The sequence below is a fragment of the Panthera tigris genome, chromosome B4 (genome assembly GCF_018350195.1).
Source record: "Panthera tigris isolate Pti1 chromosome B4, P.tigris_Pti1_mat1.1, whole genome shotgun sequence".
Classification (NCBI taxonomy): domain Eukaryota; kingdom Metazoa; phylum Chordata; class Mammalia; order Carnivora; family Felidae; genus Panthera; species Panthera tigris.
Window position 1 is genome coordinate 57,534,740 of NC_056666.1, and position 24,509 is coordinate 57,559,248.

General features: G+C 38.0%; 1 protein-coding gene across 3 annotated transcripts in view; it reads right to left on the reverse strand.

Annotated features, from left to right (window-relative positions):
• The window catches only part of BCAT1 (branched chain amino acid transaminase 1), a 102,478-nt gene that overhangs the window by 9,662 nt on the left and 68,307 nt on the right, over nt 1–24,509 (reverse strand). For all 3 annotated transcript variants that reach the window (XM_015534620.2, XM_007075612.3, XM_007075613.3), the window contains 5 exons: nt 18,626–18,789; nt 12,980–13,122; nt 7,878–7,963; nt 5,070–5,210; nt 3,104–3,178 (listed from right to left, as the gene is read on the reverse strand). In XM_015534620.2, coding sequence (XP_015390106.2) covers nt 3,104–3,178; nt 5,070–5,210; nt 7,878–7,963; nt 12,980–13,122; nt 18,626–18,789 — 609 coding nt within the window. The remainder of the gene's footprint in view (nt 1–3,103; nt 3,179–5,069; nt 5,211–7,877; nt 7,964–12,979; nt 13,123–18,625; nt 18,790–24,509) is intronic.

The window sequence follows — 24,509 nt, forward strand, 5'->3', positions numbered from 1 at the left end:
AAAAAGAAGGATGTGGTCTTAGATTCTGAATAGATAGTCCTCTGTTACTTAACAATTTGGAGCAGAGTTGGTCCTTCTGGTTTGTGGTTTAATTCAGAATCATTATATTATCTCACGTATCCTGTGTCTCCACCCTTTTTGTTTCCTTATTCCTAGGGAAGCTTTGAATGTATCATTAATTTTCAGTGTTACCACCATTACATTTTACTACCTAGGGTAAAAAGAGAAATTAATTACTTCTTAGCCACAGGCACTAAGTTATATAGAGAATATATACAGGTAAAAGGAAAATGTTGTTTCTTCTCATTCTCTGCTTCATATGGATCTTTTATTCTTAAAAGTATTCATGTGGCCTCACATTTAAATTGAGTATTTTGTTTCTCTACAGCTTTGACTTCTCCAATTTTTTTTATCCCTTCTACTACTATTAAATCACCAGCACCTGGAATAGTCTCTTGCACACTGTTTGTGCTCAAGACATATATCTATTGAATGAATTAATCAAAAACATTCACTTATTCACTAATCTTACATCCATAATCTTACTGTAAAAATGCTCTGAGAACTTTTGTAATGGCGTGTCCTTTTGCCCCCAGAATATGTCTTTGGGCTTCTCTTTTAGAGTTCTGATGCATATACTTTGGCACTATCTCAAGAGAGAGGAAATTTCTGCTTTTGCCTGCCTTAGGCAAAGCTTCATGATTATGTCCATCAAACACCTCTACTTAGATCTTTCTTCCAATTCAAATTTAATACAGTTTGATTTTCCCTTTCAAATACAGTTGACTTTTTCTTTTCTTTTAATCCTTTACAACCAAATCAAATTAAGGGTAATTTTCTTATTTCATATAATCTCCAAGAGGTACTGAAATCTCATTTTGTGTATTAAGTCCGATACAATGAAGGATTCCCCTCTGTATGTATTCAAGAAAAGGTTCCAAAGTGATATTTTCTTATTACCATAGCAACACGACCTCCCCCCTTTTCCTTCCAATTTTTAAGTTTTATTTATTTTTTATTATTCTTTATTTTTTGTTTAAATCCAAGTTAGTTAACATATAGTGTAATAATGATTTCAGGAATAGAATTTAGTGATTCATAACTTATATATGACACTCAGTGCTCATCCCAACAAGTGCCTTCCTTAATGCCCATCACTCATTTAGCCCATCCCCCCATCCAACATGTCTCTAGCAACCCTCAGTTTGTTCTCTGTATTTAAGAATCTTGGGGCACCTGGGTGGCTCAGTCAGTGGCTCATCCGACTTTGGCTCAGGTCACGATCTTACAGTTCGTGGGTTTGAGCCTCGCGTCAGGCTCTGTGCTGACAGCTCAGAGCCTGGAGCCTGCTTCAGATTCTGTGTCTCCCTCTCTCTCTGCCCCTCCCCTGCTTGTGCTCTGTCAAAAATAAATAAACTTTAAAATTCTTAAAAAAAAAAAAAAAGAATCTCTTATAGTCTGTCTCCCATCTGTTTTTATCTTATGGGTGATATCATACGACATTTGTCTTTCTGCTACTTATTTTGCTTAGCATAATACACTATAGTTCCATCCATGTTGTTGCAAATACTGCCTCCCTCTTAAAAATCTTTCAATTTCTGTTTTGGATAAAGGCTTTCATAATTTGGCCAATTATATATTTTTATTCTATTTATGTTTCTTATTTGTGCAAAACACTAATAACTTATTACCTTCATCAGATTTACTCAACTGTAAAAAAATTTAGATTACCAAAACATCCAAATATTCTTATTAATTTAATTTTTTCCAATGACTTTTAATTGTTTCCAAGTATAAAAGTAGAAGACTCAACAAATTATATGTCTTCTAATATTAAGATATTCCTTTATTTAGTTTGCAGAATTTTTTTAAATGTTTATTCTGAGAGAGAGAGAGAGAGGCAGAGAAAGGGGAATAGAGAATCCCAAGTAGGCTCCATGCTGTCAGCACAGAGCCTGATATGGGGTTCAATCTCACAAACCATGAGATCATGACTTGAGCCAAAATCAAGAGTCAAACCCTTAACTGGCTGAGCCACCCAGGGGCCCCAGTTGAAGGATTTCTATAGAAAGCCTTTACTGAAGAGGAAAAGAGCAACATTTCATCGATTCAAAAACCACAATCATTCTTACCTTTTAATGTTATTAATTTTGCATAAAAGTTGCTGAGTAAGTCTTCCAAAAATACCATTCTTATTACTATCCCAGGACCTCAGTTGCTCTGGAGGGGCCTGCTGTTTTGTCAACTTTTTTTTTTTTTTTGTATAGTTTTAAGACCTAAACCATCTGGTGTCACTCAAACTATCAAACTTTATTTCACATTTCAGTATGAATCTCAGCTCCCCTTGGGTACGTTCACTGACTGGCAATGATGATATGTGGGCTCAACAAAATCGTCCAACAACGTGTGAGGGGTTTGCAAGTTATAGAACAGTCCTTTTATTGATGACCTGGCATTACGTGGTACTTGATAAGCCTGCCTAGAGATATGCTTAACTGTCTGATGAGACACCACTGTAAACTGCTGCTCAGGAAAAAACAGGCAGAACAAGGTTAGCAGTAGAAAAAAATAGGTATGCACTGCTTTTGACCCAACAGTTACAATCTCAGGAACTTATCCTAAGGAAATAATCAAAGATTGCACTGTTTGTAACAGGTAAAAAAAAAAAACAAAAAAACAAAACTGCCAACAACATAAATGTTCAATAATAATGATTCTTTAAAAGTTATAGTACATCAATATCACAGAATTCAATTAAATTTTATACATGGAATGGAGAAATTTATTGATACGAAAAAGCAAATGATTTGCTAGATGAAAAAAAAGCAGGTAACAAATCACATATGACTATTTTGTTAGAAAAATACTTCAAGAAGTATATTAACAGAAAATATTTTTGAGATATCAAAAATTAACAGTGGTTATATTTCAGTGTTGGAATCACAGGTAATATTTTTCTTTTGTGCTTTATTCTACAAATTTAATTTGTTAACCCCAAATGGCAGTGTTTACTCTCTTCTCTCCACTGAAATATGATTTGGTTTTAGTTCTGATTGAAATCATCTGAAATAAGATGACCTTTTTTTAAAAAAGAAGCCCTTACCTGAATATCAGTCAATTTTTCCAAGATCCGACTTGCAAGTTTAGGACCATTCTCCATAGTTGGGATGTGTACAGTCTATGAAAGAATATCACAGGCATGATAATTGGAGGATATCCATGTATGCAATAAGCAAGACACTCAGCAATTCTACTGTATTAAGAAAATCCCACTGAAATAAGGAATGGTACTATGATAACCTGACCACGTATGCCAACCCCTTATGCCAAAGACTCTTTTTCTATTCTGAATTTGAATAAAAACAAAGTAGCCGATGATAGTTTGTTTCTTGCCTACCAACTGATTTTAAGGCACAACTGGTTTATATGTTGGTCTTCAGGCTGATATGAGGAACCAAAGAGACCAAAGAGCTAGGGATACCTAAAACAGTGGCCAAACATAAAGAATCCTACCTCTTTCAGGATTCTGAGAATCTATAGGATGAATGATTGGCCTCCTTACCTAATTCTTCTGGCAGGGAATGAGAACTCGAAAACCTTTTGCCACAAATTAAAGCAAGTCATTGCAGGGACGTATATGAAAGCAAGTCTATGCCTTCACAAAATAGGCTTCTAAACCTATGTCTGTTCCAAGTGAAACCTCCACAGTGCTGGACAGCATCATTACACTGGGGGCTGAGAGATTTCCTGCCCCTAATTTACACTTGAGTCATGTCCATTCCTGCCTGGCTGGCTTGCAGGCTTTTGATAGTCTGATTTTAGTAGATAGCCCATGCTGTCACTCTTTTCTTCTTATGCTCTTTAGGATAATAGGGTAATTAGATGTACCTTTAGCTCTGCATGCCCTGTGAGACAAGACCAATATCAAAACGTTGAGCTTTATAAACTTATTTCTAGAGGTGAAATGATTGTACTTAAAAAATGTGACTTCATGACAACTTTAGTTCATTAAAAAAGTGGACCAATAATGCATTTACCTAGATACTACAATAATGAAACACAAAACAGTAGCTTTATACTCAGTAAAAGTATTGATACATAGTAAAATAATTCTCCCTTGAAACAATCAATCTGTAGATGGAATCATGTTAAAAGCCACTCCTTACAAGCAAGTTCGAAAATCTCAAGCAATGAAGTAGCCACCATTAAAATCAGAAAAGGAAAATAATGGAGGAAAAATAATTATTTTATTTATCTATTTTCAATTTAAAAACCAATCAAGTTTGTATTTAATATGATTAAGTCAAGCCAATTCACATCCTAAGAACAATACCCACATGCCTTTAAGCTATAAAGTTAGACGACGATGTTAAATATCCAAGCTTTGTGATAAAGGGCAAAGCAAAAAAACAAAAACAAAAAAAAACCACTACCACCAACAACAAAACTAACAAAGAGTGGAAATATACCACATATAAAATCAGACTAATTCACTGGGAGGAGAACACTTCTTCCAACCAAATGATTGAATTCTTTTTGGAGGATTTTAGTTGATGTACCAACTTAGCCAAATGAAAATTTTTCATAAAGTGGTTTAAATAGTAGTAACAACAACAGAAGCAATAATAATAATAAACGTAGGAGTTAATCATTCAAATGAATTTTCCATAACTGTTTGCCATTACTACTCTAATAGTTTGGGAGTACTTTTGGAAACCAGAAACGGAAATCTAATTACCTGTAGAACCTTCTTAGCAAGCTAAAAGGAAGAAATAAGAACGGACGCTTATTGGCACATCTCCAATCCCTAAATTGACATAAAACAGATGTGATACATTTCCAAGGACAAAACTGACTCCCTCCCACACTGGAGCTTGCACAAAATTGCTGGAAAGATAAGAGTAAGTAATTTGGTAATACAGGTTCATTGGGACAAACTGCCAAGTTATTAAAGAAAAAAATCCTTTGCATCTTGGGTCCAACTACCATTTCATTTACACATTTAAAGAATTAAATAAATTATAGGCAAATGCTTGGAAATGACAGGAGGTGAAGAGATTGTCTCTTACCTCACCCTTGTACAGTATATCAGAAACTGGGCAAACAACGCAGGCTGTACCCGAGCCAAACATCTCTCTCACTCGGTTCCCCTCCAGGGCTGTTGTCAAATCACCCATGGTGAGGTACCTCTCTGACACCTTAAATTCACCCTGTATGGAATATAAAAAATAGAAATATTAACATTTGCAAGGAAAAGGCATGCAAAAAAAGCCCTGTCGTACTTAACCTTTCAACCTGACACTCTGAATTCAAATCATGTGAGAATCATCCTCTGAGGGAAAGCTGAAGAGAGCACCGCTACCTTACTGGTAAACATGCTGAGGTGTTAAGCAATCTACTCCAAGGTCACAGCATCGCTAAACGAGATGATCAGAGTAAGACGATCAGAGTATAACGTAACACCATCACTATAAAATACGGAGTATATTTTAATGCATGCCAGCTTTTTTGGCCTTTTATTTGTTGCCATGCCTAAAGTCTCACAAGATAAGGCACTTCCCATGCTACTTAATGTGTGTTCTATGTTAACAGTGTCTTGAACCCTATTTACCACAAAAGAGAACATATTCTTAGATAATATTAATAATGATTTATTCAGCACCCATTGCATGCCTCCTACTCTCATTTTTAAGGTGGGTATTATCATCCCCATTATACGGATGAAGAAATTAAGGTTCAAAGGGAGGCTAAGCGACATGTCTAAATCCACATAGCTAGTAAACAGCAGAAACTGAATTTGAACTCAGGTGTGATCTGACTGGCTCTAAATTTCCTCCACTCTCTACTAGGTCTTCTATGGAGTGAAAACATAGACTGAGTTTAACTACCTGAACTATTTCATTATTTTAAAACACTGAAAGTATATTTGGACTTTGAGAAATTGCATGGGATATTCCTTTTTTTCCTCAATTCACTGATTCAGTTGTCTTTACAGCAGAAATCCCCTTGCTCCTCTTTAGTATCTTATTGGGTTGAGTTTCATCACAGAATTACTGGCATAACCTCATCGACTCTGCTGAACTATTTCAACATTTTATTTGCTCAAAGATAGGAAATTGGGGGAAAAAAAGGTGATGCTTTTAAACTATCTGCTTAAATAAATGATCTTTTGAAACTCATTCTTTAATCTGTATTAATTCTCATTCTTTTATGTTAGTGGTTAAGGTTCAAAGTTTGTCTCAAACTTATTAAAAAAATATTTATCCATCCTTTGTTGACCTTAATTTTTTTTAAGAAGAGTATTTTTTAAAACTTACAGATCCACAATAGATAAAAACGAAATTCAGAGCCCTTGGCAAGATTCAAAATATTAGAAGAAGGCATCATGCTGTAAGTATGATTTGGGAGAGTAGGAAAATATGTCTACAACAGAAATATGGCTCTTTGCAAGTTTCAGTTTATCTCAGTCTGGAATTTCAATTATGTTGTTCAAAGGTAAATAAATAAATAAATAAATTCCAGAAAATCAGCCAAGTTAACTGAAAATGAGATGAGCTCTGTGTTCTGGAAAAAAAAAAAAAATCTCTTGTAAATAAACAGAATTGTTTTTCCTCTGCTCACCCTTACTTATCTTTGGACAATTTCCCCTGTCTGGCAAGTAATGGTAACCCCCCACATGCCTCTTGGCATTTATGTCTCACTGTTTTAAAATAGCTTTTAAAATAAATTACAGCTAAGGAGTCAAGGAAAAACTTCCTCCATAATAACTAATTTCATGCTAGCAAATCATTAGTGTGGGAAAGCATTTCCACTTGCAACTTGTCATCAAACCTTCTGTACTTGGTTGATTTTTTTCTTTAATAAAACAAAAATTACTGAGCTTCGAAAATACATCTTTCCAACTGCAAACATATTTAGGACAGGGCAAGCTGTTTGAAATTATACCAGCAGTTTGTAAATGTCATGCCCAATGTGCCAGCCAGCATGTGGCAGTTGGGTCTTGTCTACTTCAGGGTTTTGTAGAATTATTTATAGCACATTTCCTTTATTTCCAAAGCTTTTTCCAGAGAAAGTATGCTAGTACTCTCCTAGGTAATATGTGCGTTTCTAAACATTTGTCCTATTAATACTGTTTGACCACAGTATGCTCAAAGTCTTTTCATGTCCCGTGGAGACCGTTTTAACACATGGGTCAAAAGTTCCATCCAAGAACCTTTGCCAGATAACCAACTCATCGAATATTCATCTTGAGTATGTTATAAATGTCATTTCAATACCAAATGGTTTAACATGCTTGCCTGTGTCACACAGATCAGAAACTCTACTGAAAACAACTACATTTGCTTGAGTGTTTTGACTTTAAAATAAGCATGTATGTGAATTTGGGAGGACAGGGGGCAGGAAGGAGGGAGAAAAAAGGCAGCCAACCTAATAAAGTTATGTTAGTAAACATTTATGTCAGTAAAATTCTTTAATTTCTGTGACTAGCATGGTTACACTGGAATAAACAGAGGAAGGGAAGAACTACAAATTATTGGAATGGGAAACAACACACTGAGATTGGAAAAGTTCAGGACTGGTGAAATGGAAGCACATGAAGTATAAACCAGGTGAGTTGGCAGGAGACACCTGCTACAGAGCTTGTGATTAGCACTAGAATACTGCTTCACTAGGATAACTTGCCAAACTGTTTTCTCTCTGCCCTTCCTATAAACAATACTTCTATATTGGCCTTAGTGAGACAGTCCTTCTAGAAGAGTTCTTTCCACTCAAGTTAAGATTTAAAGATTAGATAACACTGGATGGAACGAAGCCGGGCTCATTTTGATGACTTTCTGTTTCATGCTTCTAAAGTGGTTCACGTGAAAGGCACCCACCCACTTGCGTGCCAGGTCCAGAATGCTCTGCCTCGTGACTCCTGGAAGAATGATGCCATCTAGCGGAGGAGTTGCCAGTTCTTCTTCTGTCAAGTAGAAATTGGAATATTTTCAAACTTTAACTACATTAGCCTTATATCAACAACCATTTTTTAAAAACTGTTTCTGGCAACTTTGCTAGTAATAAACATGAAGATGATGTTACTGTTCTGCCTTGTCTACCTTCCCAAATTGATTCACACTTCAGGTAGATCTTCATTAAAAAAATAAAAGAAGAAGAAGAGGAAGAGGAGGAAGAAGAAGAAGAGGAGGAAGAGGAGAGGAAGAAAGAGACAAAGAAGGAGAGGAAGAAGGGGAAGGAGAAGGAAGCAGGTCACTCATCTAATCATCTTCAATTTATCCTTAACTAGGAAAAACTGAGATGATGTTCTACTAACAAATACTAAGAGGAAAGTTCTGAAGCTAAAATTTACCTTAGAGGATTAACACTGGCTACTAATTAGAATCATGTAGATAGATCTTACTCAGGAACACTGGTCATTACCAAAGCATGTAAGAATACTGTGGAGGAAAACCCATCCTCAAGAAGTGTGTATGCTTATTTAGGTTGGTCACTGCTTCCAGACTACCCTTCATAGACAAGTCTACTTATAGTGATTTTCAAACCTGGAGGCATATCCACATCAAATATGGAGATATTGACTTCACCCTTTGAGATCCAAATGTTAATGGACTCAGGATGGGCTCGAGTATGTATGTGGCTAATAAAGAAAAAAGAAGAGAAAAAGAAATCCAAAACCCAAAACAAAACTCCATGGGTGATTCACAGAGAGCCAAGGTGAGACACTGGTCATCTTTGAGAGTGATCACATGCATTCCTAACTGACACGAGGGCTGGCATGGTGATCTGTCTATAATGGTTTGTGTGATCCGACAACCACACAAGCTCTCCTTACAAAAAATCTCTGGTACCCAACATTCCCTTCTCCTCCCCACGTCTGGCACCCAAAAATCTAAATCTAGTAAGAAACTTAAACCTTAAATCACTTTATAAAGATGTTGAACCTTGTAGCAGATGTGTTACTTATGTGTTTGCAGAGAAATATTCCAGGTATGCTTCAAAGGATCACCAGGTAGCAAAAACTATAGAAATCACACTGGTATCTTTAAGCTCCCTCCCAACCATTTTATTTTTTATTTTTATTTTCTTTAAAGATTTTATTTTTAATCTCTACACCCAACATGGGGCTCGAACCTTCTGAAGAAGAACTTCAAAAGTCACCTCATACAATCCTTATTTTACAGAAAAACAAAAAACAAAAAAACAGAGGCTCTGTAAACATAAAGGACTTGAAGATTGGTGACACTGGGGGACAGTCAGGATCACAACTTAAGTGGCCCCACACTGAGACCACTGTCCTTTCTTTTCATATACTGTGGTCTGGGTTCACTTGCTCCACTGTGGTTACATCAGACATCCCCAGAAAGCAAGCTGTCTGGAAGACCAAAACTCTATATGCATTCCTGTGTCCCTAAAACTTGGCATTGTGCCTGGCCTAGGGTGGTATGTAATAAGTGTTTCTGAATAAAAAAAATAAATAAATGAATAATCTTCTTTGCTAGGAGACAGCAGTATGATTTTTTTGAAGTTTGTTTCTAAAAATCATCTGCTGAAAACCGCTTTCTGGAAAGAAGAAAATTTGTTCTTGGCAATGTTCTTAGGGCTACTCTTTGTCATGTTTAGAAGTGTTGATCTCAAAATAAACCTGTGCTTTGCAATAGCTAGCTGGCTGGATACATAAATGTAGGGATTTCTGTGTGTGTGTGTGTGTGTGTGTGTGTGTGTGTGTGTATGTGCACACACATACCCCACACATATAGACAAACATACTTCCAGTGCCTCCAAACTGGACCTTCCCTAAAGCTTGCTGAGCTCTAAGGCTACATCAAGTTAAATAAAAACAGCGGCCTCGCATGTGCAAGTGTAGTTCTGTGAAATATACTTAACACCCAAAACTGTAACCACTAGCCTAAGGTCAAGACACAGAACATCTGTTTCTCGGGTTGCCAGACAGAGATGATGACATGACAACATTTGGGTGAGAAATATTCATTTTCCTCTGCAACCACAAACATGCTTACAAGAGCCAGAACTAGCTCCAGATTGCCCAACATGAGGAAAACAGAGCCTACAAACACAACTTGTTTTTGACAAAGAAATCATTTTTAGGAGTTGAAGAATTTAGAAGCAATAACGGCAGGAGTCATCTGTGACATCCCAAAGTCAATCTCTAATAAAAACTGGGAATGTGGGTTTGTATGAGTGCCCAAGCACACACAATTATTATCTACTCAACAAATATACATTATCGAGGTAGGCACTGTGTGCAGTTGGCTTATCTATGCACTATGAATAAAGCAGTGAACAAAACTGATATAATTCCTGTTTACTTTCTAACAGGTAGAGAACAATTATTATGTTAAATAGTATGTTAGACTATGGAGAAAAAAAGGAAAAAAAAAAAAGAGGGAAGATAATGAGGAATGCTAGGGGTCAGGGGGGAGGGAGTTTGCAATTTATTATGATGCTCGAGGAAAGCCTTAACTGAGAATGGGGTAAGTGGGCAAAGACTTGAAAGCAGTGACAGAGCAAGCCACACCCACATCCCAGGGAAGAATGTTCCAAAGTCTGTAAATGCCTGATGTCTGAGAAGGCTCATGGGGCCTGAGCAGACTGAGCCACATCAACATTCACTGTCATAATCATTCTCCCAGACTAACTCTAAACTCAACCACACAACTGGGTCTTATTCTCAGGATAGTTCCAAAGTCCAGTGTGAGATAAAACTGTTTGTCCCAACAGTGAATAGCAAATGTGCATGTTAAATTACTCACCAACACAGTAAAACAGAGAATCGCTGCTGTGTGATCTTAACACCAGGGTTGCTGTTACTAGAGCCAAAACCACATGGGTTATAGGCCAACTGCCACAGATAGTTATTGTGCACAGCAGTGTGCTGTGAACACAGATTATCTATTTTATATACCTTTCTGCAGCAGCCATCATGTCCCAAAGGGGCAGTGAGTGTGGGGGCTCATAGAAAGAAGGTAGGTTTTTACTAAAAGAGTTCTACTCATACCTCCAATAGGCAAAGTTTGTGAAAATCAGTATTTTGTTGATTTTCAACTCATTATTCTTTGTATTTTCCTAAAGCCACATGGTGAAGTTAGAGTTCTTTCGACGTCTTCTTTTGTTTTTAGCCTAAAGGTTATTCCTTACATTCTACTGACTTCTCTCATGGTACTGTCCAAACATTTATTCCATCTCTTGTCCCCTTACTTCAAATTTTATTTGATATGTTAGGTGAACACCCTCAAGATGGACTAAAGCTATCTCAGGCAACCATAATGTGAATAGCAACTCTTAAGGTCTTGTATATTTTGTAAGAGTCAGAAGACAAATTCACTCATTTCCGTTCTGACCTTTAAAAGCCATGGCGGAAATGGTTCATGATTATTGTTTGGATAAGAAGTAATTTTTCACCAGGACAAGTTTCTTGTGTTCTTGGTTAAATCATGGAGCTCTGATTCAAACTGTACTTAAATCTTGACATCTCCCATCCATAAATAATGATGGTACCACTTCTGTATGATGTAACTGTTTTTGTTTAGAGTTGTGTGGGTTTTTTTTGGGGGGGGGTGGGGGGGCAAGGGCGTTGGAGTGGGCAGGCGATGCAAAGAATGAGTTGAATCAACCTATTATCTCCTAAATGCAGAGTGCAACATTGGCTGTCATCTGTCAAGCATAGCTTTTGAGGTATGTCATAGCAATGACTCAAATTTGGAAATCACGAATATTCCAGTATAAATTGTATTTTTAAATAGTGCCAAGTATAAACAACAGGAATGGAAGAATCAGCATGACCTGTATCTGGCTTTTCAGATGCCAAGGATTACCAATGGTCAACCCCAGGACAAGGTGTACTCACCACACCTTCTATTTATTCTACCTCTGACTGGAATATAAGGCTCATCTTACTAGTTTCTACAACTAATGCTCAAATTAGTGCATAGCTCTGAAGTCAGCCACATGTGAATCACCATTTTCCAACATTAGTAGCCAAAAAACAAAAGAGCAAGAGAAGTTACTGTAGCTACTTCAAAATAAAAATTTTACTTAAAATTTTAATTGAAATGAACACTCAGACTTTATAAATGTTTGGGAACTTTTTCTAGTCTCTATACTCAGTACTGTGAAATGAACAGCATAAGAACATAAATAAGCCTAAAAAGATAGTTAAAATTTTTTGTGACTATTAAAATTCTAATGGAAATAAATGCATTTATCTGTATTTTTCCCCATGATTGGCCATTTAATCCAATACCATCGACATTGCCAATGCTTCACTAAACCTATATGTTTCTGCCAACTAATTAAAAAAAAATAGAAAAGAAAGATGAGCATTTAGGATATTTAGATATATAGAAATAACTGGTTTTTATAGTAGATACCTATTAACAGTCTTGAATGAACCAGAATCTAAGTACAATCCTAAAAGGGACGAATTTGTCCATAAAAATAGTGTGTTTTAATCAAATTGAGCTCCAGAGTAAATCTGGAAGGCTCCTGATATATTATCGAAGTATGTAGAAAGGGCATCAGTTGTTAAAAGACTGCTAGCAAGAGAATACACTAAATCTCATATCAGTAGAATCAGTAGACGATGCCTGTTATTACATTTTATACATATAGTATATGGTGAATTGATCTGAGACCTATCTCCAAATGCAGGGGATTTCAGATAGAAAAGCTGTTACGAAGATGGCAGAGGGGATAAGGCTACGAATCTTCAAATCATGGGGATTTAAATTCTTTAAGTTGGCATCTCAATGATAAGCACATCTAGAGCCAAAAACCGAAACCAAAACCTTTATAAATTCTGTAAATTTAAACTCATTTCTACTTGAACAACAAAGCACAGTGGTCCTTAGCCTTTGGACTTGTGCTACTTATTCCTTGTTCCAAGGTCCTAGTTCTTTTCCTTCCAGGCCTATTGAATATGACTGACAAAGAACAAAGAGCTGAAATCTGAGTGAATTACCTCCATCTTCATTTATCCAGTAAAGAAAAAGATTCATGGTTCCAACTTCAGTTATCTGATTATCCTCTCCATACAGCCACAGAACCTGCTGACAGCTGTTTTCCACTGCTTCACATTGGGCAAAAAGGGATGAGCCATAATTCCTTTTAAGAAAGAGAAAATGTATTGATTATGAATATACCACTCCCTCATCTTTGGTACCAATCTGCATGTGCATGTGATCAATGCACATCTCCTTTATGTGCACGCGCACACACACACATGTATGTATGCACATATATTCTCTAGTTAACTGCCTAACGTTAAAGGAAACTCATTAGAGAAGCTAAATGATCTAATTGCACTCATTTGAGAAAGAACACAGCAAAATACAAACTTGTAGAGATAATGAAAAGAGGTAAATAGCTAAGTTAATGATAACAATTAGAAGTATTTTTCACATTCCAAGCAATTGTCCATGAATTATTTCATTTAAATCTCACACCAGTACTATGAGTTAGCCAAACTTGTATCAAATAACATTAAGTAGTAGAGCACCAAGCTGTGCTCTTAGTTGAGACCTTTCAATGTACCCAAGGAATAGCTAATGCCCAATGCCTAAATTCTCCAAAGGGTGGGACAAAATGTTAAAAACCCTGATTTTAGCCAAAAGTATTCCAAAAGCCCATTTTTCTCACCCTGCACTATTTATTCAAAATCAAAGGAAGACAGCACATCTTCCTAGGATAGCAGTTTAGTTTAGTATTTTAAATGTATTATCTTTTATTAAACTTAAATAAGAAAATTATGGAGTATATTACAAAATATGGATGAATGTTTTCAATAAAACATAAGAGTCCTCAAATAAATGTGATGTTTGCTTGCCTCCCTAAGCCCCTGGTTGTTTAATTCACTTTCCTGGGCTTTCACAGGACATTAGCAAACAAGTTGGGAAAGCACTACCATATGACAAGCAGGGCTTGGAAATAAACCCTAAACCCATCCTTCGATTATGCTGCTCCCATACAAACAAGCAGAAACAACCAAACATACAACAATAACGACTACAAAGCATGAATGTCATCTCCCACAAAATACCCACCTAGGCCTTTTAAATTATCTCTTTTATATCTGGTCAAGATCAAAATGTCTAATTAGAAGTATAAGTTAGGGGCGCCTGGATGGCTCAGTCGGTTAGGTGTCTGACTTTGGCTCAGGTCATGATCTCACAGTTTGTGAGTTTGAGCCCCGCACCAGGCTCTGTGCTGACAGCTCGGAGCCTGGAGCCTGCTTCAGATTCTGTGTCTCCCTCTCTCTCTGCTCCTCCCCCACTCATGCTCTGTCTCTCTCTCTCTCAAAAATAAATAAACATTAAAAAAAAAAAGGAAGTATAATTTAAACACAAGAACCATATTCATGGCGGCTATCTGCCATTTTCAACTACACGGCTTGCCTTCCCATTAATATTCTCTTTGGCCCTTCCTTTGGAGCCAAGTCATTCTGCTTGGGGTGACAGTCACAGTACCTCGCCCTGCACAACTGAATTAATGGATGGACATGTAACCTAGGCTGCTCACATAAGCCCTTCTTATTCACTCATTCCTATTAATGCAGGCACTGGACTGAGCCAGCCAGGCACACCTTGAGTTGGTTTTCTCACTTGCAACTCAAAGAGTATTGACTAATAACTAAAACATCCTAGAAAAACGATGAAAAATGGGCATTATACTATATAGGTATAGCAACCTGAGTCATGAGGTTTACTCACATCAAAGTAATACAAGATTCATTAAAAGACCTTCCAAATGCAGATAATAAAATGTAAATTTATTGGTGCACCTGGAGATGATACCACACTTATACATAGGAGGATTTTACTTAATGAGCATAAAATTTAGGCCACCCATATTCAGAATTAGTGGTAAATAAGTAATAAGTGGAGTTAAAATTATGAATACTTTTTTAATAACAACAAACAAGGCTTCAGAGGGGAGTCCAATAGAAAGAGCACAGGTTTGGGGCCAGGAGGCTTACATACAGCTCTTGTACTTCTACTATTTGGCTATATGTGAACTTAAGCAAGTCAGTTGAAATTTTTGCCTTAACAAATTCTTCTGGCAAGTGCAAATACTTTCTTTGTATACTGCATAGAGTTATGCAGAACAAAATGAAACAGTAACAATAAAAACTAAAACAGTTTATGTGAGCCTCTTATATCCTAATGAAATTAAGTTTTGTTTTTTTTTTAAAAATGACTTCTATTTTAATTGACTTCTCTCTAGTTCATAGACACAACCAGTGAGATTTTCCAAATCTAAAAATAATTGATTTCTCTCATAAAATGCTCTTTATTAACATTAACAGAATTTTCACAGCATGAATAACTAGCCTTTCCAAGAACCTTCTAAACACACACCCACACACACACACACACACTTTTGAGGGTGTTGGTTGAACTAAAACCATGATTCTTTGGCATCATGAAGCTACTTGGGCAAGAAAGAGAATTTAAAAACCTCAAGTGTGGGGCGCCTGGGTGGCGCAGTCGGTTAAGCGTCCGACTTCAGCCAGGTCACGATCTCACGGTCCGTGAGTTCGAGCCCCGAGTCAGGCTCTGGGCTGATGGCTCGGAGCCTGGAGCCTGTTTCCGATTCTGTGTCTCCCTCTCTCTCTGCCCCTCCCCCATTCATGCTCTGTCTCTCTCTGTCCCAAAAATAAAATAAAAAAACGTTGAAAAAAAAATTAAAAAAAAAAAAAAAAAAACAACCTCAAGTGTTTCAGTATACTGAAAGAAAAAGGGGGTTTTACTTGTTTGGTGCTTATTTGATTGACTGATTGACTGATTACTATATTATATAGGTAGTGTTTTTCCCCACATGAGTTTTTCCTCAAAATTCTCCCTCAGGTGTAAACTGTATTATTAATATCCACGGGTCATGAATACTTTGATAATATATTTGGGTTCCCTCTCATGTGCTGCCAATATTCAGAAAAGAAACACATGTCTTTGGAAAAAGAGAAAAATGAAAAAGTTGGAAAACTGTCTACACAGAAAATTTTTAAGTGGAATAAATATCTAGGAGAAGAGATATTAAATATATCTCTCCAAAAGAGTAAATTCTCTTGTGTGAAATCCAACAGATTGCTCTTAAGACAGGGTCCAGGAGGGGCGCCTGGGTGGCTCAGTCGGTTAAGCGGCCGACTTCAGCTCAGGTCATGATTTCGCGGTCCGTGAGTTCGAGCCCCGAGTCAGGCTCTGTGCTGACAGCTCAGAGCCTGGAGCCTGTTTCAGATTCTGTGTCTCCCTCTCTCTGACCCTCCTCCATTCATGCTCTGTCTCTCTCTGTCTCAAAAATAAATAAACGTTAAAAAAAAAAAAAAAAAAAAGACACGGTCCAGGAGATGAAACAAGAAAGCAAGCCTCAGAATATCAACTATTGTCTATTGACAGGATGCTTAGTACCTGCCAGGCAGGGAACTAGGTACTTAAGCCCATTATTTCACTGAATCATCTTACAACAACACTAGACTTTATTATACTTTTGAGGACTTAGAGGAAGAGGGTACTTAATTATGTAAGATCACACAGATTACAAGCGTATGACTCCCATATCTCTGACTACCAAGCCCACGTTGTTAACTGCTAGGTTATAACACATTAATTGGGAGCTTTCTATAGGTTGACCACATGGTAGTAGGCACTTTATATTATCCCAAGTAATTCTCACAGGTAAGGTGGGTATCACTGGCCTAACTTTATAAATGAGGAAAGTGAAGCTTAAAGCAGTTAAGTAACATCCCAAGGCAGTTAGGTTAAGCCAGGTCTAGCTGACTTCAAAGCTTGTAGTTAAGTGCCAAATGAGAGTACAAGACAACAAAAAAGAAAGAGGAAAAATTAAGATAGAGTAGAAAGAAGGCAGCAGGCCCCATTCTTTCCAGGTTAAGAAACTAAGAAATTGGGAATAAGACATTCCTACGATGGAGGACCTTCTTCTAGCTCAGGGCTTCTCAACTTTGGCTACACATTAATATATTCTGATGCGAGGCTACAGAGCAGACCAAACAAACCAGAATCTCTAGTCGGGGGACCCAGAGAGTAGTAGTTGGTACAGCTGATTTCCACACTAACCACAGGTGAGCACTGTGCTACAACTCTCCCGCAGCTGTGTGCCATTGTATTACTTCCCTCACTTATGTATATTTAGATATAAAATAATATTACTATCGCTGGTGGCTTCAAAACAGGTGGAGTAATCTTAGAAGTTAAAAAATCCTTCTCTCTTTTCCTCAGATTCACTTAGGAAGCAGAAAGTCCTTCAGCTTAGGAGAATCCACAGCAATTTAATAAATTCCAGTTAACTATAGAGGTCCTAAAAATCTTGGAAGGTAATTATTGAATTAATTGGCTTAGAGAAGAAGCAATAACATATAAATCTAAGGCTGCTGCCAAATGTCTGCCAACCAAATAGGTTAATACTGAATGCAAAATCCTGTGTTTTCCTTGCACTTCTCCGGGTGGAGAGCATAGGAGCTTTAGAACCTCTTGGAAACAACAGACAGATGTAAGTTACTGCCTCCCACTTGCCATTTCTCTTTTATTATTATTTTTATAATATTTATTTATTTTTGAGAGAGAGAGAGAGAGAGAGACAGAGAGAGAGAATTTTTTTTTTTTTTTTTTTGTAGGAAAGAAAAAAACGGGCACCTGGGTGGCTCAGTCAGTTAAGCATCCAACTTGATTTTCGCTCAGTTTATGACCCCAGGTTCATGGGGTCAAGCCCTGAGTCGGGCTCTGCCTGGGTGTGGAGCTTGCTTAGGATTCTCTCTCTCCCTGTGCTCCGCCCCCACTCATGCTCTCTCTTAAAAATAAAAATACAGAAAGACTATAGAGGGTTCAAAGCCAGCTGTCAACACCTCTCTCACATCCCAGCAGCATGTCACTGAACGCTCCCAGGGCTCCCAGAATCTACATGTTTTCCCACAGCCCAGAAGTTGCCACCGAGTCGCCTCCCAGGACTGCTGCTGCCTGTGTCTGTGATACACATCAGCACTTGACGCACACAAAGGAAGAGCCCACACTGGTTAATCCGGCTATTCTTGTTCACCCAGAGGGGCATTCTCATGTCACGGCCAAGTCCACCCCTGAAATTGTCTAACACTTTTTAAATGCTCTTTTATTTCCAGCCAGCTACATATGGCCAATGAGACCAGCCTGACAGAGCCAAAGCAGGGCTGTCCCTCGGCCAGCTGGCAGCAGGTAGGGCTACAATCTGTGGCAATGAAGACAGCACTTGAGTGAAGCGGGCACCTTCCCCAGACAGGACTCCTTGGAGCCAACTGAGAGCCTCTGCCCCAGCACCAGATGCTCTTTAAGGCCACCTGTCCGCCTGCAGCCAGAGACACAGCCTCCAGGGACAGTTCGTTCAGAGCATGCATGCTGTTCCTGCTCTAGTCCCTTCTTCCAGTTCCTGCCTTTGGTTCTCCCTTACAAAGGGTCACGGGTTTATCCTTTAAACTAGCACAATTCAATACTGGAGAGTAAACACAAAGCAAAAAAGAGCATTTCAACTTGAATATTAATATATGTACTTGGATTGATGTGGGATGAACATAACTCAGTGGTAGTGAGGGGCTCTTTCCTTTAGATAGAGACACAGATTTACTTACCCTCCCATTTTGCAGTCCCCAGTCCCACCTTTCCAGGCTCTGACATACTTTGGATTGGCCCACAGGGACACAGGCTTAAAGGTTCCACTTGAAAAATAAGGTCCCACTGGGCTCAAGATTACAAAGAGCAGGGCTTTGGTAGGCTTCTTGACTCCAAGGGAAGGCTAAAATAAAATAAAAGTACACATGACTGTTAATTTAAATGTAGACAACAGTCGTAAAGTCTAGAATAGATCTGTAACTACCTCCCAGAGGGGCTGTCTAGGCACAGGAGCTGTTCCTTCTAAAGTTGAGTTACACAAAGCCAGATGGTCTTTTAAGAAGAAAACACAAAGAATGGAGTGCTGAAGTTTCATGTTGCTTTGCCTTCTGAGTCAGGATTTTAGGGAAAAAAGCCAATTTGTCAATTTTTTTTTTTTTTTTTTTTTTTTTTTGTGTGTGTGAGTAGGGTTTTAAGAGGAGAGGTACCTTTTTGACAACTAGCTATATAACACCTTGCAATGTTGCACTGATTGGGAAATGAAAAAGGGAAGAACCCAGACATGACTTTAGTCTGTGGACAGGAAATGTAATATTTGCTTTTTTAGTTTCCCCTTCTATGTTCACTGACTACTGCTACTTCAGGACATGCCAGGGCCTCCAGCAGGTGGCAGGCACAGGTGAGTGTGCCATTTCTACAACTGTCACAGGAAGCAGACAGCAAGAGTGTAGCCTCCTTAGAGACAAAGATACCAGAGGAGATAAATATCCCCCTAAAAGCCAGAGAATGAAGGATTCAGGAATTTATAACGTGAATGACAAAGATAGAAAATGGTCTTTCCCACAAACACTGGAAAATCATAAGCTAGCAATGCAAAACCATATAAATATCTCCAGCATGAAAGTTTTCATAAGTAATTACTGTCAGTTGTTTACTAAGGAGGAAAACTGAAAGACTGAAAGCCTTAAGGGCTATGTATTATAAAGGCAAAAAAAAAAAAAAAAAAAAAGGCTACTGGGCTATTCTATGCTATTCAAGACCACTGGAAATATGAAAACAAGTCCAGGATTATTACAGTCTTGGGATATAAAACACTTGTGTCCAGTCTTCACTAGACTCTGGTCTGACTAGACGGTGGTAAGAGTCTGTCATGGACAGAATAAGAAGAGACTCAATTCCACACAAAAAAGCTGATTTTGTGGCTTTTGTTTTGATAAACTAGCTAAAAGTGGATTTGGGGGTATTTTCTTCTGAATTTCATTACATCTCCCTTCTATTACCTACTGGCCCAAGGCCCCTCACTCACTACTTATGGCCAGGTCATCAAAAATCAGGTAGGTAAAGGGGCGCCTGGGTGGCTCAGTCGGTTGAGCATCCGACTTCGGCTCAGGTCATGATCTCGCAGTCTGTGAGTTCGAGCCCCGCATCGGGCTCTGTGCTGACAGCTCAGAGCCTGGAGCCTGCTTCAGATTCTGTGTCTCCCTCTCTCTCTGCCCCTCCCCTGCTCATGCTCTGTCTCTCTCTGTCTCAGAAATAAATAAAACATTAAAAAAATTTTTTTTTAAAAATCAGGTAGGTAAAATATTCACAGACATTAAAAAAATGTGTCTCTATATATGTGCACACTGATGCCATCTAAAAGGCATGCAACCCTCAGAAAACGGGAACATGATTCCATTTGCACTCCATGTGAACATGAGACCAAGAAAGGCTTGGATGACCAGAGTCAGCAAGCAACAACAGGTTTTGGTTTTTTACCTGTTTGGATTTGTTCTTAGTTGGGGCTGAGCAGGACTCACCTACCAATAAAGAGTGAAGAGCCTTAAAACTTCATTTGCCTTTTTTATTTCAATGTTTGGGACAGAAAAGTTCAGAATAATAATACAAACCTGCCTTTCTTCTCAGCTTGGATAAAAACTGACTATCTTATCTCCACACTTTCATTTACCTATCAGTTAAGTAAATGCAATGATATTTTCATCTCAGAGGAACTGTGAAGATTAATATACTTTTTTATGAACCCTCGTATTGAGTAATGAAGAGAAGCTCCCCAACAGAACTTAGAAATACAATCTGCAGGACACATCTTCAGTCATTTATCTATCTTCTACGTTTCTGAATGAAATGGCTTATTTGTGGGCAAACAGATAAGCATTTTATTAGAGAACACATAAATGGGCTTTTTTCACTCTAAACTCATGTATTTTTCGCAACCTGCGTTATACTAAAAGCAATAACTCCTCATCACGGAAATACTGGTGTGAGTTAATTTTCATCTTCCTCATTTCCTTCCCCTGACTTGAAATGATGGGTAAACTTGCATTTATTCCACTAGGTGGTGGTATAGAGAGCACAGATGGAAATGGAATAATCCTATGAGTTAAATCTATTTCTGGGGAAAAAAAAAAAAAAAAAATCAATAAACCTTTAAGGAACACTTTTATTCTTAGCAAGCAGGTAAATTATAGACTAGAATTTTCCAATGTTGAGAAAATGTGGTTATGTGTACTAACATTTTATTTTCTGAAATTTAAGCAAAGTCAATTCATGTTTTTTACAAGTACTTCAAGTACTAGTGTTGAGCACAGCTTAGTCACCCTCATCCTTAAATGATTACTTATATCGATCGTCTTCTCATGAAAAGAACTCTGCGACTTTACTGCAAATGGTCACACTGCTTCAAGGGTGAAAATAAATAAAAGTTAACTGCATCAGGAAGGGAGCTTTGGGACTGGGTTTGCTTCTACCCTCAGGAACCTTTATTTGTTTTCTCTGAATTCTCCCTTCTATCCTGGAAAGCAATTTAAATTCTGTGCTATTGCTGCAATTAAGAGTAAGTTCTTTTATAATATTAATTAAATGGCAGTAAACACACTTCTATGATGACAAGGTCAGTCTTCTATTCAAATAAAGCAAAAACCACACAAATAAAGAGAAGTTATGAAAGACCACATCTGATAAGTAATGTAAATCAGTTTCATTAAGTTTCATTTCCTTATGAACATTGTTGGTTTTTTTAAATTCTTTTTGCTAGTTTCCTGGATTATTTTAATATATAAGGAATTGAAAAATGGCTTTAAAAAAAAAAGGCCAGGGGAAATGGAGAATATAAAATCTCATAGAGGCAAAGTATGTAACTTCTCAAGGGACCACACTGACTTAGCTTGATATTCTGATGTGTACCAAAAATACTCATCTTACTTTATATTATACCTCACAAACACATAAAGGTATTCAATGCATGTATATTTTGCACAAAATAACAAGACACTTGGGTGTGATGGAAAATAAAGTGACACGTTCCAGTGAAAATTACCACTTCTGAGTCAGTCAGAAAATTAGTGCATAAAAAGACAGGATTTCAGAGGTTATGTGAATGATGGCAGGAAGTGCTTTGATAGCTGAGAAAGGTACTATTAGTCCTTGTGGCGTGGAAGGCAGAGAAACACAGTAGCAGTGTGGAAACTTCAGAAAAATTGTTGTTGTTGTTTTTTTAACATTCATTTATTTTTGAGAGATAGATCGTGGGTGGGGTAGGGGTAGGGAGAGGTAGACCTAGAATCTGAAGCAGGCTCCAGGCTCTGAGCTGTCAGCACAGAGCCTGCGGGGCTCAAACCCACGAAGTGTGAGATCATGACCTGAGCTGAAGTTGGATGCTTAACTGACTGAGCCACCCAGGCACCCTGAAAAATTCTGGTTAAGCAAGACAAATACGGGACAGAAGAAATAAGATAATTGGGAATAACAGGGACATTTTTCAAACAGAGTGGCATGACTTTTTTTAATCCCCAAAGGATCCTAATTTATTTTAGAGGGGAAAATGGTAAAGAATATTGGATTGAGGGGTTCTATAAGAGATACAGAGAGGGCCAGTGGTTCATGCAAAGCTTTGAGCATGTGAGTCACAAATTCATGACCTTTTGGCAGGAAAAACTAGTTGGTCTGGTGAAAGATTAAAAAAAAACAACAACAAAAAACACCTCAGTAATTACATAGTTTTTGGTTTCTAAGACATTTCACAGGTTTTACCTTATATGATCAAACAGTCCTAAAAGTTAAGGGTTATAATTCCTGATTTTTACATAGGCTCCAAACAAATGATTTGCCCAAGGTCAGTTATTAAGCTCTAGATCTTCTGCTCTTAGTCCAGAGCTCTTTTTGTAGTGCTGAAACTTAAAACAATAAGTGAAGGACCCAAGATTTCTTACCCTAGAGAGGGTTCAAACTGGGGCCTCACTTCCTTTCACCTCAGCCTTCAGCAGGGCCCTCACACTCTAGGCACCCCATGCTCAAACCACACTGGCCCCTTTCAGTTCCTCACTTTTCTGCCTCTACATGGTTTCCTGAACTATTCTACCTACCCAGAATGCTCTCTGCTCCCCTGTTACGGACTGAAATGTGTCTGCCCCCAACACTTATATATTGAAGCCCTAACCCTCAATGTGACTACTTTTTGAGCTAAAGTTTTTAAGGAGGTAATTAAGGTCAAATGAGGTCAAAAGATTAGGCCCTAATCCAACAGGACTAGTGCCCTTATGAGACGAAGAGACATTAGAGCATGAGCTCTCCACTCCCTCTGCACACACAGAAGGCTCTGGGAGGACACAGTGAAGTGGACGTCTATGGGGAGACCTTACCAGAAACCAACCCTGCTGGCACTTTGATCTTGAACTTCCAGCCTCCAAAACTGTGAGGAAATAAATTCTGGTATTTGAGATGCCTAGTCTCTGGGATTCTGATATGGCGGCCACAGCAGACTAAGACATGCCCTCTCTTTCTGAAGTAATATAAATCCTTCAATCTCAATTTTTACTGTGATTTCAGAAAATGAGCCTTCTTCACAAGGTTAGGTGCTTGTGTTACATGCTATTATAGCACCGTGTACTTCCGTACATTTAGATAAAATGTCCATCACACCTTCTTACAAATGCTTCTTTAATTCCCTACCTCTTACAAATCTGTACACCCCATGAAGACCATCTTTGTCCCCTACACAGAGCATTGTACATTGTTATACCAGGTTCACTACGTTTTTGTTCAATGACTCTCCATATTAATAAGATGTTGTTTATAGAAAGGGGTTGTGAAAACAACCTAGGGGACTTATTTGCCATATTTGAATTATTTTGATTAAAAAAAAATCTGATGCTAATCCTTGTATGTTACGCTGACACCACAGAGAAATTGTTCCTTTGCCCCTGATTTCCTTTAGTGCTGGCCTCTAAACTAACAGAATTTATATGTAGACATTCAAAGAATACCATGGGAAGAAGCTAAAGTCCAGAATTTTTCTGAGGCTTGCTCTAAAATGGGTAGAGGATATCAGTCCTGGTCAAATAAAAAGACAATATATATTGAACACTTGACAAAAAGAAGGTTAGCACTTCATTCTTTTTTTAGTTTTTAAATAAGAATGATCTTAAACTTTGGGATGCCCGGGCGGCTCAGTCAGTTGAGCGTTGGACTTCAGCTCAGGTCATGATCTCACGGTCTGTGAGTTCGAGCCCCACGTCGGGCTCTGTGCTGACAGCTCAGAGCCTGGAACCTGCTTCGGATTCTGTGTCTCCCTCTCTCTCTGCCCCTCCCCTGCTTGTGCTCTGTCTCTCTCTCTCTCTCAAAAATAAACATTAAAAAAAAAGATCTTAAACTTTAAAAAACACACAGTTTAAAAAAAAAAACCTAAAGATAAGGAGAAAACAACCAAAAGAACACCTACCTGTCATGTCTAAAGTTAAACGCAATGATAGTTCCTGCTCACAGGGTCAGTGTAAGAATTAGATAACCTGTGGAAAGCACCCATAACCTCATCTTGTTCAAGCATCCAACAAATAGCGATTGTTATTGCTTTTATAAATAATCATTTATAACTGGTAAATAAATTCAATATGTACCAACACGCAGGGC